The 18,184-nt window shown below is 41.7% G+C and overlaps 1 protein-coding gene across 1 annotated transcript in view; it reads left to right on the top strand.

Annotated features, from left to right (window-relative positions):
- Positions 1 to 971: 971 nt before the first annotated feature.
- The window catches only part of LOC307231915 (DNA topoisomerase I, mitochondrial), a gene marked incomplete at both ends in the record, with an annotated part of 28,415 nt that continues 11,202 nt past the window's right edge, over positions 972 to 18,184 (top strand). The window contains 11 exons of the mRNA XM_080002790.1: positions 972 to 976; positions 2,997 to 3,116; positions 3,339 to 3,426; positions 3,564 to 3,685; positions 3,789 to 3,904; positions 5,330 to 5,451; positions 7,446 to 7,568; positions 7,655 to 7,842; positions 8,558 to 8,702; positions 12,072 to 12,215; positions 12,978 to 13,163. Coding sequence (XP_079858916.1) covers positions 972 to 976; positions 2,997 to 3,116; positions 3,339 to 3,426; positions 3,564 to 3,685; positions 3,789 to 3,904; positions 5,330 to 5,451; positions 7,446 to 7,568; positions 7,655 to 7,842; positions 8,558 to 8,702; positions 12,072 to 12,215; positions 12,978 to 13,163 — 1,359 coding nt within the window. The remainder of the gene's footprint in view (positions 977 to 2,996; positions 3,117 to 3,338; positions 3,427 to 3,563; positions 3,686 to 3,788; positions 3,905 to 5,329; positions 5,452 to 7,445; positions 7,569 to 7,654; positions 7,843 to 8,557; positions 8,703 to 12,071; positions 12,216 to 12,977; positions 13,164 to 18,184) is intronic.

Genomic DNA, 18,184 nt, shown 5'->3' with positions numbered 1-18,184 from the left:
AGAAAGGGGGGAAAATAGAAATCGGCTCTCAGACCGGGCGACACATCACTAGATATTTTCTCCAGTCCGTGTTCCAAACAAATAGAAATTGTGATTTATTTTAGACTTTTTTATTTCCATTTACTAATTGAACGAAAAAGCCCCCCCCTTGGCCGCCGGATCGGCAGTGTTCCGGCACCGTTCCGGATTTACAAATCACGGACTTGTGGGATTTAGGATGTGGCTGAGAAAACAACTTTGGATGCGTGTATGAGCAATAGAACCGCAACCGATAGAATGTGCACCAACCCTCTCTGTAAAGGCAGATTGCCGGGACACTTACAAACATCGCTTTTGTCTTATTACGCCGGTGAATGGGAAGCCATTCCTCTGAGAAACATACAACAACAAAAAGTAAGAGAGAGGACATGACATTCTGGGGGATTGTTGATTATACTTAATCCAAGTTCCTCCCTTGGACTGGGTCAGATCATGTTTCCACCACCAACTGCTCATTGAGATTCATTGGTTTAGTTTTATGTGAAATATGCTCTTAAAGTGCGGTGTTGTTCATCCCGGGGGTGTGGAGTGACATGGTTTATTAGCCAAAGTGGCTCTAATTTGTTGATTTATTAATTCACTTAATTTGCCTCCTTGAACATTTCCTCGCTCTGCCGGGAAATTTAAAGATGCAATCACAGCATTAGGTTTTATTTTTTAATTGCCGTAATTATGCCATTATGATCAGACCGTTTCTATAATGTAGTTTAATCACCATAATTATGCATGATTTCTTGTGGTCATTGCCTTCTTCACTCTCCAGTTTAGGAGGTTTTTCCTTTTGTATTGAGCAGTAATTTTCTGTTCTCTATGGTTGTCAGTGGTGGACCCAGTCATTATCTTGATCAGTATAGCTGATCAGTATAGCTGAATTTCAGATTGACATGTTAAGTAAACAGAATCAATGCATTTGTGTTTCTAAACCATTAGGAATGTGGTGAGGGTAAATGGGTTCTCAAGAACTCACCATTAAACAAGCAGGGCTCCAAGACAAACATTTTCCACTTGTACAGTAGCACTGGTGCTCCGTACCGAAGATTTTAGGAGCACCAGCACAAAATCTAGGGGGACAAATGAAGTCGACATGCAATGCAACACATTCATATTTTTTCTTCACTGTATTACTAATAAATGCTTTGGTCATGACAATTTACAGACACAATAATGTGTTTTATTTTAAAGGAAAAAGTCGTGAAGTAGTGCTTTAACAGAAAGTCAAGTTGAAGTTAAATCATCAAACCAATGAAGTTAAATCATGTTTTTTTTTTTTTTTTTAAACAGACACCATATAATAAAATAATAAATGTAAACATAAGGTATGTGGTCAATACATTAGTCATTAACAACCACAACTAAACAAGGAAATCCCTCTTACAGTATGTGCCTCTCCTTCCCATCCCTTTATAGCACATCCCCTTGAGAGCTACTAGGGCTGGGTGCCTCTAAAGGCCAACCCTTGTAGTTGGGCCCTTCAAGCTCTTTTACCTTGACTGAACCACATCTGTACAGCCTCCTTGGCATTAAAGGGACCCTCTGACATCAGATTTAATCTTCTGTGCTAAGAATCCCCTTTCACATTTAGCAGAGGATGAGCATAATGTGCACAAGATGTAGGATGTTTTACAAACAATTTATTTAAAATGAATTTATTTATGAACGAAACCCATTTGTGCTAAATTACTTTTCATACTCTTTACACATGTTACATGTTAACAAATAATTGACAGTGAACACCGGACGTTTTCGGTAGTAACTTTTACGACCTACCTCTTTTATCTGATTGGCTAAGCGACTATAATGTGACATTGACGAGCACCGCTGCTGTTGGGCTCCAGTCGCACGGAAGAGGAAAGAGGCGGTGCATTATACAGAGGATTTCAAGCGAGCACTCTAAACATTAATCTAAGTGCTGGTATGTGGTAGTTTTGGAGCACCGAGGGCGGATATTTCAATCGGCAGCTCGGGGATGGCACCGAAATCTGTGTTGTTGTGCGGTTATCATGTTTTGATTGTGCACGGAGAGGAGGGGCTATTCACAGACCGTGTGTTTGTGAGCGAGAGAGCGGGCCAAGGAGGAACTGAGCGCAGTGCACGCAGCTCTAGAATGAAATATGATTTTACCCTTTTTAAATGCAGGTACTCACTTAACAACTGAGTTCCGTTCCTAGGACCAGGTCGTTAAGCTAATTGGTCGATAAGTGAGGACCTGTGGTATTTCACGGTAAGGGGCGTGGCTATTGTGAGCGCGAGTGGAGTGAATACTTACAGACTGTGGGAACGACACTGAGCACCGCTGATGAGATGCTTGACGCTGGTACGCACCGTACAATACAGACCGGTCGGAGAGCTGGTCGTAAGTCCGAACGGTCGTTAAACAGGTGGGTTATTAAGTGAGGAGTACCTGTAGTAAAATAAAAATTGTAATCAATACGTGCCGGCCAATGATGTTCCACCACAAATAAATCAATGTAGGGGAAACACTGCGAGAGCCTCAGCTGTTGGTCTCACACACTTACTCACACACTCACTCACTCTCTCCCTCCTAGTGTTTCACATCATATAGGATGATTTAAAAACAAAACAAGCAAACAAAAAAAAAAAGTCTGCATATTTGCTGGTGCTCTTAGTTATAAAATTTAGGAGCAGTCTCCAAAAATGGTCGCCAAATGCGACTAAATGGTCAGTTTAGAGCCCTGACCAGTCCGAAATGAATAGATACACATTCACAGAGAATGTGAAAACTTAATTTCAATATTAAAGTTCACAATGCCTGGGCAACTACTATATTTTAGTGATTTTATTTTTCTGTGCTTTTCTTAATTCATTACTGTAACGCGTCCGGACAATTAAAGATGTTATGTTGGGGGGGGGGGGTGTTGAAATGGATTACTCTACTTGAATAAATTACCTTTATTAATATGGAAAAACAGATATAAATGTTAATGTATGTGCTTTAGTTTGGCTGTAAAAGAGGAACCGGAGGATCATGACTTCAGTGCAGAGAAGAGAGGAGCCAAGAGGAAAAGAGCGAAGGACAAGCCCACGGAAGGCCCTTCCACTTCCAGTGCTACATCTCAGTAAGAGATTTATTTAGCTTCACATTTAACCTTACTATTTCATTTCATGTTATTTAAATAATTTAATCACAGTCCTCCCAAATCGTTGCTGCGCTATTCAAACCTCTTGTGTTGGTAATTCAGCCTTTGAATACGACGATGTTTAGTGAAGAAAGAAGGGCGCGCTCCCTCTGTTTTATTCCACACTCCATGAGCTCGATCTTGCCCTCCGATTCCCTGCAGCACCAAGAAGAAAAAGAGCCGTGGGCGGGGAGAGGAAGGCAACATGAGAGCTCCAAAAGAGAAGAAGTTCAAGGAGGGAAGAGAAAAAGTAAACGTCGACGTTGCCAAGGCAGTCTGCCGGCATCCATAACGCTTCTGCCATGCGCTGATTTCTGCTTCTGATTCTGCGCAGGAATATTTAAGTTCCCCCTTTTTTTGCACCGTCTTTCTCTCTTGATGACGCAGGCTGTGAAGAAAGAGGAGGAGGAAGAGCAGAAAAAGCCAAAGAGGACAAAGGAGGAGATTGAGGAGGCCCGGCAGATGAAGATCAAAAAGAAAGAGGAGGAGGAGCAGAACCGTTGGCGATGGTCGGAAAATGTCCTTTTCCTCACACACACACCTGCACAAACACTGCCGAGAAAATGGTACTAATTTCATATCTTCATCCTTTCTTCTTTTCTTCCTGCACAGGTGGGAGGAGGAGAAGTATGAGGACGGGGTGAAATGGAAGTTTCTGGAACACAAAGGGCCCTATTTCCCCCCCGAATACCAGCCTCTACCAGACAACGTCCACTTCTATTATAACGGTCAGTGTGTTGTTAAAGTAGAGCACCCGAACGTCAGATGTAACTGCCCTCAAAGAGAGCGCGGGCACTCCACTGATGTTTTGGGCTGCTCCAACAGCAGCATAACAATTAGATTTTTAATTTAGATAACCATTATCTATTTAAGATCATCTGAGTCTCAGGTACGTTTCAAGACCGTTCAAAGTGACTTCAAAGAAAAAGCTCAATCATAGCAAACTTATCATGATTCTGACACGATTTTACGTCCTGGGATTGTTTTTTATTTTTATTTTTATTTTTTTATGTTCTATCTTGATAACCCTGAGAAGTCAGTCACTGCCGAGAAAGTGCACTGACAAGTAGTTATTTTGGTTATGGTCTATTTAGTAAGGCAGAACATGGCTACTGGCTCACTTGGTGACTGAACAGTGGGTGTTATATCACTGCTGCCCTCTATCTGCCTGAGCGCTCAGTACCTTGAAGAGATAAAGTCAAAAACCCTGCTCCTTCAAGTTTTTGGATTACATATTTTGTCTGCATGCGAGCCGTGGAAAGTGACATTATGGATTATATGTTATAATTGCACGTGAGAATAGCATAGAGAGGAATGCAAGATCAGAGGTCAAGAAGGAAAATATGACTGGAAAGGGATAAAGGAATTTAATAAATCATTTTTGAGGACCAAGAATGAGCCTTTTTTTTTTTTTTTTTTTAATATATATATATTGCATCAGTGTTGCCGATCCGCCTACTGCTCTCGTCCTCTCACGAGACCTTCTCTCTTTGGCCGGGAACGACCGGCCTTGAGCGCAGATCAACTTAGTCATTCACGCGTCCCCCGCGCCTTTTCTTTTTAAACACACACCAGGGCCTGTTTGCTGAAACTACAAGGTACACAGAGAGACATGGCTTCTTTAGCATCGGATCAAACGCTGCAGCTGAGGACTTGTATGGCCGTCACATATTGGAGGGCTCCGCATCCCGCAGGACCCTCGGTTCTACCAGTTAATCCCTGTGTTTGGTCGCGCTCTCTGTTACAGTCATAGCCGACTCTGCGTGGTGGTGTTGAATATAGATCCGCGTCCTTGTCTGCCGGCCTCCCTAAACGCATGGATTAACCAGACAGCTGCTCCCTTTAGGGAGCTGAGGTGGATGTGAGAGCATGTTTGATTTAAATCAAACCCTAATCTCCCCTAGTACCCTCATGTACGTGTGTGTGGGTGGGTGGGTGGGTGTGCGCGCGCAGGTTTTAGGACAGCCTTTGATCGTAAGACTAGTTACTATAGTTGCATCCTCATTATTTCCACTACAGCCACTGATGGTGCATGACACATTTTATCGATCAGCCATGTAATATTAACTCTCAAATAATGTTTTGAGGAAAGGCAAGGTGCATGCAAAGTCATATACAGTGTGTGTTTACCTGTATTCTATGTGTGTTTTCAGGTAAGTGGGTGAAGCTGAGCCTTCCAGCTGAAGAGGTGGCTCTCTTCTTCGCCCAGATGCTAGACCACGAGTACACCACCAAAGATGTTTTCCGCGAGAACTTCTTTCAGGACTGGAGAAAGGTAACGCCACGGGAAGGAAAACTAGGACCTGTTGCAATGTTTGCGTGGATATTATATAACATGCCTCTAAAAATAAAAACTTTTGAACTGTTTTTTATTTTTCTTTCAATTCAGCACAGATTTATTCCAGCTTTATCTCAGCAGCAGCCCACATGTCCACAGTTATGGGTGGTGAAAGAAAAAATATATATTGGGTTGAGGAAGAGAGCAAAGCGAGAGAAGCCATTAAGTCTTTCCTCAATACCCAGTTAACCATCTTCTCCGCCTGGTGAAATGGAAAAGAAAACAGCGAGATACACATGGTAGAGATTTAAGACAAGGCGAGCTATAAAGCTCATCAATCCCCAGAAGCAAAGTTAGAGTAATTGAAGTGTCTGTTGAGCTACTGTAGATGATCCTCTGATGCCTTCCCTCAGTATCAGAGACCGGAAAAGAAGGGCTTCAAGACGGCTGAATAAATGATTTAACATGAAAAGCCATCCCTTTAAACCCCACACACACACACTATTTTCTTTTCAAGCTATTATTCCTATGCTCTGGGGCCTTTGGAGTCTATATTTACGAATACAGCTGAGCCTTTTCCTGTGATGTCACCAAGCAGTAGATTTCTGAAGCTGTTCCATAGGAAACCAGTAGGTTGTCAGTGTGGCCGCTGTGGAAGAAGCCATGGTTATTTTAACTGGAGAAATTAATATTAGAAAACTGTTTCAGTAGATGGGAAAACATGTAACGTGCCTCAACAAATCAGCATGTCATGTTATCTTCAGTGGGGTAGTTCCAGGGGCAAACTGTCTCTTAATGTCACCAGTGAGTAGCATCCTGTTCCCCTGCATTCCAGCTTTGATTTGGGAAAATATGTATTAAATGCGCGCATGTTGTGTGCACGGCGGTGTCTGTCAGGGTGTCCTCTATACACAAGATATACCCTGCCAAGCTCCGAGGCATATCATGCGGAATTAATTTTGCGCTGCTTAGTGCTCAATGCACTTGAAAATACGATTTGTGCGAAGGCATTGATATGCTAATCCATACAACTAGCTCCCCTGCATATGAACAAATCCAATTAAACTGTTTTATTATAGCCGGAAAAACCTCTCCTCGCTCTGCTGCCCTCAGTGCCCGCCCACCATTAGATGTCAATCATGCTTAGTTGCTCAAAAAGTGACTGTGTGTGCTGTCAGACTGGTGTCTACTGAGGTGGCTCTGTGTGTGCCTGCGTCCAGTGGCGCTTTATCCCATTATTTTTAGGTGTCGTATTAGTTGAGCTTGTTTCCACCCAGGATTTCATTGATGTCGGCCTCCATTGAAAGCCTTTACCACGTTACAATGCCGTTCCTGGCTCTTATAGTCCCCCGTGTCCCTAAAAACGCATACCAACGTGCCAATATGGTGCTAAATGTTCATGAAAAGGAATAATACACGGTGGTTTTAATATTGTGGCTAATCGGTGTATGGCAGACTATTATTAAAAAAAACTTTTTTTACACCTTTTAAGCACTTTGTCAAGGCGATTGGCAAATCAGTACGTCACTCACTCTTTCGTAATCGGAGAATTCCTGCAGCGGCTTTCGTTTTTTGGGTCCACCAGTGGGAGGCCACATCAAAAGCCACTCATGTAACATTCTCACGCCTGAATCGGAGATGCATTTGAGAGTGTGGCGTCTCAATTAATGTGCCCCTTTTGATGACTTGACCCTTTCCACTGCGTCACTCAGAATGTGGAACAATCAGGGTGGAAGCATGGCTGCTCTGCGGTGGTGCATGAACTGCTGTGTCCAGTCAGTCAGCAGCCTGATGGGGAGGAAATGAGCCCCATCCTTCATACCCCCCCCCCCCTTTTCATTTACATTACAATATGTTAAAATCATTTTTTACTCACTCACTGTTATATGCTGGTGTTCAATCCATGATATTTTACCAGATATTGCTATTTTTTGCCATTATATTTGTTTGAATCTATTGCTTTTTCATGCCATACTTTTGTACCTACGCAGGAAATGACCAATGAGGAGCGGCTGCTGATTAAAGACCTTAACAAATGCGATTTTGGTGAGCTCCATGCCATGCACAAGGCCAAGGTAGAAACACGGAAAAACATGAGCAAAGAGGAGAAACTGGTGAGCATATCCTGTCTATTTGTTTGATATTGAACTCCAGTAGCTTATTCCCAACTCTAAACCTCCTACCCTTGCACCCCGTGTAGGTTCTGAAGGAGGCCAACCAGAAGATAGTGGATGAGTTTGGATTCTGCCTGCTGGACCACCACAAGGAGCGTGTTGGAAACTTTAAAATTGAGCCTCCGGGGCTGTTCCGTGGCCGAGGCGAGCACCCCAAGCAAGGCATGCTGAAGAAGAGGATCCAGCCGGAGGAAGTCATCATCAACTGCAGCAAGTGCGCCTCAGACCACCCTCAGTGATTTAATCAAAGGTTTTAGTTCTGGTACAGCTGGAAGTTTCTCCATTTTGCTTCACATTAAGATGTCCACAAAGTTCAACGCGGCTTTGTGTGGAATAACTCGTTGATTACAATACCTTTAAACCCACAATCAAATTACAAACATTTAAATATGAAAGGCATGATGTTAGAGACCTTGTATATACAATGAGTTCCCAAACTGGGGTCAGCAGCCCCGAAGTGGTCCCCCTAGGAATTACAAGGGGTCTATAGGAAAAGTATTACCAACTGGCTCAGTGCAAAGGAATAGGAGAAGGATGGTGGCTTGTTTATGGTGAAAATGCGGTTAAATACATCTTTATCATATTGACTTTTTATTTCTGTTCTCTTTCTCAAATCAGTGTACTTTCTTTTCTTAAATTGGAAAATCATTCTTTAGTGTCAACTACACAAACATAATACAAAATATATTCCAAATATAATGGTGATTTGATTATTTTAATCCTTTCACAGTGCAATTTCTTTCAAAAAAAAAAAAATGAAAGAATGGCTGCACTTGCTTTTCGCACTTCAAATCGTTTGGAGTGCTATTTACAAACCTCTTCACACCGTTGAGACACTCAACTCTTTGACACGCTTTGAAAATGGAACTTGCATTCATATGCTGTTTCTATACACACACACACATCTTGTCACTCTTTTTCTTCAACAGAGAGTCCTCCATCCCAGTTGCACCCGCTGGTCACCGCTGGAAGGAGATTCGCCATGACAACACGGTGACGTGGCTGGCCAGCTGGACTGAGAACATCCAGGGATCCATTAAGTACATCATGCTCAACGCCAATTCCAGGCTCAAGGTAATGAGTTTGGCTGGTGAAATGTGGCATCATGGTTGACAAAAACCCCTTTGATTTTGATGTATGTTCCCTTATTTAGTTTATCTAATCTTATACTGAGCTCTCGTCATTAGCCTTCCACTCCAATTTAACAAGCTTGTTCCATTAAAGACAATATTTAAGGAGACTCGTCAAGGAAATTGATCATTAGCTTCCCGAAAGCGGTGGTTTGTCACTGCAGATGCATTCCTCAATGTCATCTCACTGCTTGCTCTTAACACCAGAGCAATGTCATCCCAAAACTTGATGCCTCATTGTATGAAACTCTGTTAAGGAAGGATTCATGCGGCGCCGCGTCCTTGAAGTTGAATGTCGAACGGGATGTCTGGCTCCCTGTTGCTGCACCTGTAGAAAAGCAGATCCAGAGAGGAGTGGGCGGATCATTTGTTTGCAACAATGCCGATGCAATTAGGGAGAAAAGGCCCCAATTTGGGAATGAGCTATGATATGGCTCCACTTGGTGCAGAGGGAATGTACACAAATCACCCGACGCGCTCCCTTTTAGTTCCTTTCCATAGCGCAGAATGTTTTTCATGCTCTGTTAACATCAAACTTTGAAGAGGAACTTTTAACACGTTTTGCATTTTATTTATAAATAAACCAAAAATATTCAGGAAAGCACTTAACGTCACAGGACGGTAGCGGTAAGAGACAGCTGACAAACTCATTGTTTTTAGGATGTAAAAGTTTATGCGTCTTAACCTGCATTTCCGTTTTATTAGTATTTGCCTGTCAGACGGGAAATACGACTATGTACTGTAAACGTCCCCGCGTCGACACTTAACCAAACGCTTGTTTTCTTGTCGATGCTCCTCCCCTCCTTGTCAGCCGCTGACAACTTAAGACTCCTGGTTTAGCCGAGCAATTCCGTGCCACTTTAACTTAATTGCCTCACAAGACGTTGGGTGGGGGTGGGTTTCAAGGAGGCTTCCAGTCTCAATGGCTTTCAGTCAAGTCTTTAGTGCCGCCTTACAATTCCAACACACCCTATGCCATGTAAGCGTTGTCCCAGAGCCACAGTTGTCCCTGAGTTTCTTATTGGCACTTAATGTAACCATACATTACATACATTGTGTGATATGCTGTTTTTTCTTAGTTTGTTTATGTATATATATACTGTATATTTTAATTCTGTGAGTTTACAGCTGTGTCTGAGTAACAAATGGTGGAAGACGTACTCAGACCTTTTACTTCAGTAAAGATGACTCCAATAAAAGTGAAAGTTGACATTCCTACATAGGTATAAGTATCAAAGTACTTCCTCTTCAATCTACTGAGAAGTATTACAAGTAACAGTACTTGTAATATCCAGTGCCCTGATATGACAAGAAGTGCTTCTGTAGCTTTCTTCTTTCAGCTGATGAAGTTCAATCAAGAATATTGTTTAAATCCACAGGAATTGGTGGGTTTGAACACATTATATAGAGGTGAACCCCTACATGATCAGATGGTACCATGCATTTCTCGTAGGAAGCCAACTCAACTCTCTCTGAGACACAAGTTATAAGTACTGGAGATCGTCAAGTCTGCGTAAGCGCTCCCATTCTTTTCATACTATACACAAATGATTGTAGAAATCAGTATGCAAACAACTACATTATCAAGCTTTCTGATGATACAGCCATACTCAGTTTACTGACAAAAGATTCAGACATTGGTGTGCATAAGTCAGAGATAGAAGTGGCTGTGCAGTGTGTGAGGGGCAGAACCTGATTTTAAACATAAAAGAATATATAAAGAAATGGTCTTCGATCCAAGGTGGTGATCACACGTTGGTGATCACAGCCCAGTTCTAATGAGTGGGTAGAGAGTTAAACAGGTTACAATATACAAGTACTTAGGTATTCACTTTGATTTTCAGTTACAATGGGCTCATCAAGTGGAATATGTTAAGCAAATCAGTCAGCATATGCATTTTCCATGAAGGCTCAGGGTCCAAGGAGTGGATAAAAGCATTGTTAATGTTCTACAGGGCATCGTTGAATCTATTATTCGTTGTGGTATCAGAACATGGTTTGGTAACCTGTCCGTTAAATTCAAATCACAACTCCAAAACCTGATCAAAGGGCCTGGAAAGATAATTTGCATCTTCTCTCCCGGAGATACTTGAGGAGATAGTGATGAGGCAGGGCCTTAAACTCACCCGTGACCCAAACCACATCTTTCACAAAGAGTACGCGCTGAGGCCTTCGGGCAGAAGGTACAGGTTACCAAACTGTAAGTTGAACAGCTATACATTTTCCTTGGTTTCACGGTCGATAAAAACTGCTGAACAGTGGGAGATGAGGTGTGTGTGTGTGTGTTAGCCGCTGAACTCTAAATGCAAAATTTTAGTGGAATAAATCTAAAAGCGTTTTGTACACTTGCACTTTAACACTACAGTTTATTTTGCATAGTTAATGTCTTAAATGTGCCCTCTAGTTTAACTGAAATATTAAATACATTTTTATGTGTGAATTGTCCGGATGCGGACAAACTATTGAGTTCAGTTCCTAGGACCGGGTCGTTGAGCGAATTGGTCGTTAAGCGAGGACCCGAGTTATTTATTTGTATTTATTTTTTTAACGGTAAGGGGCCGTGGCAAATTGTGTGTGCACGTGGCGTCATAAGCTGCATGAGTTTTGATTTCTCAGAATTCCTCATAAGAATTCCGAGGTGGGCCTATCAGAGACTTGTTTTGTGCCGCGATGCCAACTGCCTTCTGTCCTGTCCCATAATGCACGCAAGTATGAGCCGCATAGTGAAATGAGGTTGAATTTCAGACGCCGCGGTCATCAACTCGCTATGCTAGACTGCCATCGTGTGTGGGTAAAACCACGCAGTTCTCTAGGGTAGTTATAGCTGAATATCAAATTCATCATGATATGTTTATTTTAGCCTACATTCCCAAATGCACATGAAGAAATGCATTTTTGATCCAGCAAAATGGTTTAATCATGTTAAAACAACTCATTTAATTACAATAACAGGTGATTGCTTTGAATGTTACACAATTGTTGAATAAACGTTGGTGTAGGCTATAGTCCTAGCCCGAAACATAGTAATGAAAGATTTTGGAGCATCCGTCTCCGCTCCACAATTGTGGTGCTGAAGGGAGACAGCGTAGAGACGCTGCCGGTGATCAATTGCGGAAACAGCAAATCCATATCTGATGGGAACAAAAATAATCCTATCTAGGAAATAACCTTACATTAAGATACATTTTGTGGTGAATTAAGCCATACAAAATACATATACACCTAGTGTGTTTATATATACACACACACACACACACACGCACGCGCACGCCTCTCTCATGCTTTCTGTCACCAACTCCCTCTCTGAACTCAGGGAGAGAAGGACTGGGAGAAGTACGAGGTGGCCCGAAAACTCAAGTCCTGTGTGGAATCCATCCGCAGCCAGTACACGCAGGACCTCAAGTCCAAGGAGATGGGGAGGCGCCAACGAGCGGTCGCGCTCTACTTCATCGACAAGGTCTCATTGCCTCATGCCGGTTCTTTCATGAACGTTCTCCAAGCAGGGATCTGTCACTAAAAGCAGGCTTTTCACAGAGCCTGACTGTCGGACCCCCTGCATCTGGTTTCCGTCGTTGTGCATGTGTTGATTTCATGTCACAAACTATGCCAGAGGAACTGGGAGCGCTGGGTTTTCTCCAGTGCATAAGAGTTGTTTGCTCAGCTGGACATTTACAGTACCATTGAATGATGATTTAAAAACTCCTTTATGTCCTGTTTGCAAAGGAAGAAAAAAATATTACACAATTCATTTATATAAAAATATTTATTGACATCTAGCGTTAATAACATCCTTGTTTTAATTAGATGTATTATTTACTTAGTTTTAAGCCCTGTTATAATGGAAAAGTGACTAAGTGATATTTGACAATTCTAAATATTAAACGCATTCTGGCAGAAGCTGCCACACTGCAGAGTGCAGTTTATTGGATTCAGTCTAAAGCTGGCATAAAATTACATATATATAAAAATGTATTCCATCAGTCAATCATTGCATATAATCTGTCCCTTATTTGAAGAAGAACGCTAGTTCTCTTGATTTAAAGGGGGATTGATTAAACTATTTCTGGGACTAAATACGATGTTTGAGCTTTCTCTTCTGCTTTGAACTCCAGAACATACAGCCTTTTTTTTTTTCTTTTTTTTTTTTTCTTTAATTTATTTTTACACATTGTGGTTGATTCCTTGAGTTTGTCCTGACCTTGTTGCCGTGTCCCGATAGCTGGCTCTGAGAGCGGGTCACGAGAAGGAGGAGGGTGAGACAGCCGACACAGTGGGCTGCTGCTCGCTGCGCGTCGAGCACCTGAAGCTGCACGAGACGCTGGATGGCAGCGAGTTTGTGGTGGAGTTCGACTTCCTGGGAAAAGACTCCATCCGCTACTACAACAAGGTCCCTGTCATCAAAAAGGTACACACACTAGTTTCAAGTAATTTCCATTTGAGCTGCTTTTACATACATTTCTATTTACTTTATCCATCCCCAAAGGGAAATTGCAGTGTCAGCAACAGCTGACATTAAAAAATAGGCAATAATAGTAAAAAATCTATAATGAAAGAATGTCAGTATATGGAAAATTTGGAAATGTGTAATAAAACCTAACAGTTAACTGTACACAATATGACAAAACCTAATTATGAACAGCAAAATATGACAAACTCCTCAGAAAAACGGTAACAAAATACATACAATACAAAAAAAATAACATTTGGTCATATACCAAAACCAATAACTTAAATTCACAAAATAAAGCTAGCAGTGAACCAGACAGCTGAACCTAACATGAGAGGAAAAAAGAAAAGTCCATTCCAGTGAAAATATAACAAATGGATGAATGTATGATATACCTAATGACAAAAACATTAAATAAAAGCCTTAAAAATGGACAAAAAAACAATAGATGGTAAATAAATAATTTTTCATACTATATATTTTTTTTTCAAATGTGTTTTCTTTTACTCAAAAGGTATGGCAACGTTTCCATAGTGCAAATTTCTTGGACATATCCAGCCATTGCTCCTGGTCTATGTTGTAACAGCCTTCTTACTCACTGCAAGTAACTCGCTTCTAATGTGACTGTCGGGCCGCACCACAATTCTCATGTGCAATCTCTAGACATTTGAAGTGGATGTTGCAATTATTTGAGCAGATTGCAATCTTTTTATGAAATACTCAAGATTAATTTGTGAAGAAATCATATGTTTGCATCTATGTTTAAAGGGAGTTCTAAACCAATATTAGAAATGTCACAAACAGAATGACAATTGGGTGAATTAATATCAGTTGGAAATCTGTCTACCCACATTTTTTAAATTGCAATCATCAGTGTAAATAAGTGGTGGTGCTGCAACGGGTAGACATGTATTGTCACAAGTAAAGGACAGTTAAGTTGTTGATTGTAATTATTTGTGACAGTCAACTAAAAGTTCATGATCGTGACTACCCTACATGCAAGTTGTTGATCGAATCTGTGGAGAAACTGTTTCTGTTCATTGTTTGGGGTAGTTTGACCAGCGGGTATACCTTTTTCATCACACTATGCTTTATGATGAGATAATAGACTTAAGTTGAAATAGTTGCATAGTTTTTTATAAATAGTGAGTTTTTCACACTGAGCCCAAAATCCCTAGCATATGGCCACATACTACTCTTTTGAAAGTTGGTGCTGGAGTGACTTTCCTACATCCTGAACACACAGAAATTTTCCAATTCCCTTCTAATATGGACCTGGTGGACCCAACAGTCCAAAAATGTCCGGACTTTGCAACATCCGAGCAATCTACGTCGTCACTGGACTGACGACACCTGAGAGTTCCAGTCGACGCCCACTAGGACAGGACTTACGTTTAAAGTATGCCAATTGGTATTACGTTTACTAGTTCACATGTAATACTAATATATTTCACTCTTCACTAATGATTTCATTTTTGCCCTTTGGGTCTTTGGCAAATAAGAAAACCCCCGAGGAGAAGGTCGTTCTCTCACATGGCCGCCGCCACGGGGAGGAAAGTGTCAGAGGAGAAAATGTCTCCGGGGCGGCAGCGTAGATTGCTCTGCCATGGCTGCAGGTGTTTTTAATTTCTCCACCCGACAGAAATGTTAATGCCTGCCAATCGGGTCAACATCTCATTGTAACTTCCTCCACCAGTTAATCAAGTCGCTCCGTTAATTTGCATAGGTGCACTCACCGCCGTCCTGATCCCCACCGCACTCCTGTGTCACTGTGGGGAAATTAGTCAAACCACTGAAAGTTTGTTTGGACATGCACAGCCCCCCCCCCCGGTTCTCTGAAATGTTCTTGCGTAGGACGTCCCTCGCCTTAGAGGAATTAAATGGTTTGTTGGAGTTCAGCGGTGCGTTATTTATTTACAGCAGCCTCCTGACCCCTCTCAGACACCACCTAATGGATGGTTAGGGTTCGGTTGGACATTTAAACAACTTCAGACAATAGTAGTATTTTGTGTGTCAACAGCTGTTGATTTGATAATTGATTAATGCCTCAGTATTTGCTTTGTCACTCCATAATGCAGGATTTTCACATTTGTTTTCCCCTCACCAGTTTAAATGTGTCTTCAAGCTGCCAAACAGGGCTGGGTGTGTGTTTGTGTGGACATTTCAAAACCACACCTTTAATTTTAGCCAATGTCCTATTTCGGAGATGGAAAGAGAAATGTTCGCACCTGACAGCCAAAGTGTTTGGTTTCCTGGCAGAAGGTATAATTATTCAAATGAGTTTATTCAAACGAACCACATTAGCTAAAATTAATTAGTCACTTGCATATTTTAGCACCCCCAATTCCCTAGGAAACAGGGTGGGGAAGTTGCTAAATGTCATTTGGAATAAAATGGGAGTGGAACAGAAAGAAAGAAAATTTCCATTTCTAATCTCTGGAGGGAGCGAGATGAACCAGTATACAAGATCCAGAACCGCTTGTTGCCGCCATTGTCATGTGAAACATATGTTTATCTGCAGATTATTCTTCACTTCGCACTCTCGGTCTGAATGACGGGCTTTCATTATTTATTTTGATTTATTAATTTCTATACCGTGGGTGCGGGTGAAAATGAGGTAGGTCATGGCTACAAAGGCTAACCATGCCTGTCTGAAGGACTACTGAGGCAGGGAAACACATCATACAGACTTTTGACTATAACAAATTGAAGTAATCCACTTGTACCCCAAAAAGGCTGTTGGGTATTGCCAGGGGAGGGCATATTTTGGTTCTATTAAAAATGCAGAAATCACAGAGTAGCAGTAATCAGAGAGTACATCCTCAGTTTGTCCCAGCCATCTCAATCTGGATTGATGTGGTCTGTAAATTATGGTTATCAACTATTAATCATTTGGGGAAATACTTTGACTCAATCTGAGGGTCTTTTGGAAGGCGGGCGGCCGCAGAGAGCGACGGCATCTGCTCATGCATAAACAGACCACGGGGATTAATGGACCTTTGTTTATTATTATTTAAACAGACACACTGACATGTCATTTACCCAATTTCAGACGGATTAGAATCCCATTTTCACTCCAACTGCACATGTTCTCTAGGTTTTTATTTACCTTTTATTTAACTGTTTGCTCAAGGAGAAATTGCCACGTTAATTTGTGTAGGCGTCAGGTTGTGGTTTTAAGATAAGACATCTGTTGCCATTAATTGGTGTCTTGCATAATTCTGTTTGTATTTGGCAGTGGGGAGCATGGAAAATCAGTTTTCGAAAATGTCATAAGTGATTGTGATCTTTCTTTCCCTGCTCTATGAGATGAAGGAGAAATTAAGTTGCCCTTTACTCTCGCAATGAAATATGTATTATTGTGCCACAGTGAAAGGGTTATAGCGCAGGGGACCATGTTTTAGTCTAGTCCGAACTTGTCATCAAACTTGGCTTAATTGTAGAATTTACTGGTTTTAATAGCCTTTCTGAGATACTGAGGGCAGGCATGTAGTACTTTTAACATGACTTTTAATTAATAAATTACTTGACTTTAGCAATGAGGGCCCCAATTTATAAATGTTGCCTACCTCACAAATGATCTGTAAACTCCACAATTAAATACTTTACTACCTACCACCCAATTTGTGGAGCAGATTGAGATTCAGAATCTCTCTACCACTCATATGAGCTGATGCAGCCAGAGCTTTCACACTGACATTTGGGGCCCTTGCTCCCTTGAGGCATTTGGCTCCAGGGAGAGACCATATCAAGAAGTTGTTACCATTTTTGGTATTTGAGCTAAGATATCAACTACCACAGGTGTAGTAGTAATGTTATATTTATATATATATACACTACTCACAAAAAGTTAGGGATATTTGGCTTTCGGGTGAAATTTATGGAAAATGTAAAAAGTTCACGCTACAGTGATATATCATGAAAGTAGGGCATTTAAGTAGAAGCATGCAATGGAAATTTCCTCATCTCAAACATTATTCAGGTAGTATGGGCTTGTCACTGTACCATTCAAAAAGTGTAGGGCAGTTCTGTATTGACTAGACACACCTGCCCACACTGAAACAACACCACCACCACCAAAGGCTCGTCTGGTGACAACAGTGGCTGATGCATAGCGCTCTCCTTGACGCCTCCAACATCGTTGGCGGCCATCATTTCTGCTCAACGTGAATCAACTTTCATCAGAGAACAGCACTGAGGCCACTGGTCCCTCGTCCAGCGTCAATGCTCCCTGGCCCATGCAAGACGATGATGCCTGTGCCTGGTGGTGTGGTCAGGTACCCTTGCAGGTCGTCTAGCACGCAGACCACGCTGATGTAAACTGTTTTGAATGGTCTGACGTGACACTTGGGTGCCTCTCACCTCCCTTAAATGTGCCTGGAGTTGAGTGGCATTCATCATCCGCTTCCGCAAGGCACTGTTCACAATGAAGCGGTCATCAGTGTGGGATGTGGCCAAAGGACGTCCACTTCTATGCCTTTCTGTGACTCTTCCAATCTCTGTATCTCTGTTGCAACCTGCTGATGACACTCTGTGACACTCTAAGCTCAGTGGCCACTTCCCTCTGAGAACATCCTGTTTGAAGCCTCACAATGGCGAGGTACTGTTGATCAGTTGATAGGTGTCGTCTTGGTTTCATGATGTAAAAATGTGAACAGCATGATGAAGAGGACTGTTTAAATACCAATTCTAATAGAACCAGGAAATGTATTGGTTGATTCATGGATCAAACACCTGTTGTGAATTTTTCCGTTCAGCTCCTTGTTAGAGAACAGCAAGTTGTGCAAAAAGTACTGAAACATTGAACAGTTGGACATGTGCATTCAAACGTTTAGAGAAGGTCAAATTAAGTTCACCTGTTATGGTTATAGTGCATTTTAGGTTCATCCTGAAATTTCACCCGAAAGCCGAATATCCCTAACGTGTGTACGTGTGTACGTGTGTACGTGTGTGTGTGTTTTTTTAATACAAAGTCAGAA

This window comes from Zeus faber (genome assembly GCF_960531495.2).
Source record: "Zeus faber genome assembly, chromosome: 6".
Classification (NCBI taxonomy): Eukaryota; Metazoa; Chordata; class Actinopteri; order Zeiformes; family Zeidae; genus Zeus; species Zeus faber.
This window is presented reverse-complemented; position numbering and strand designations above follow the sequence as displayed.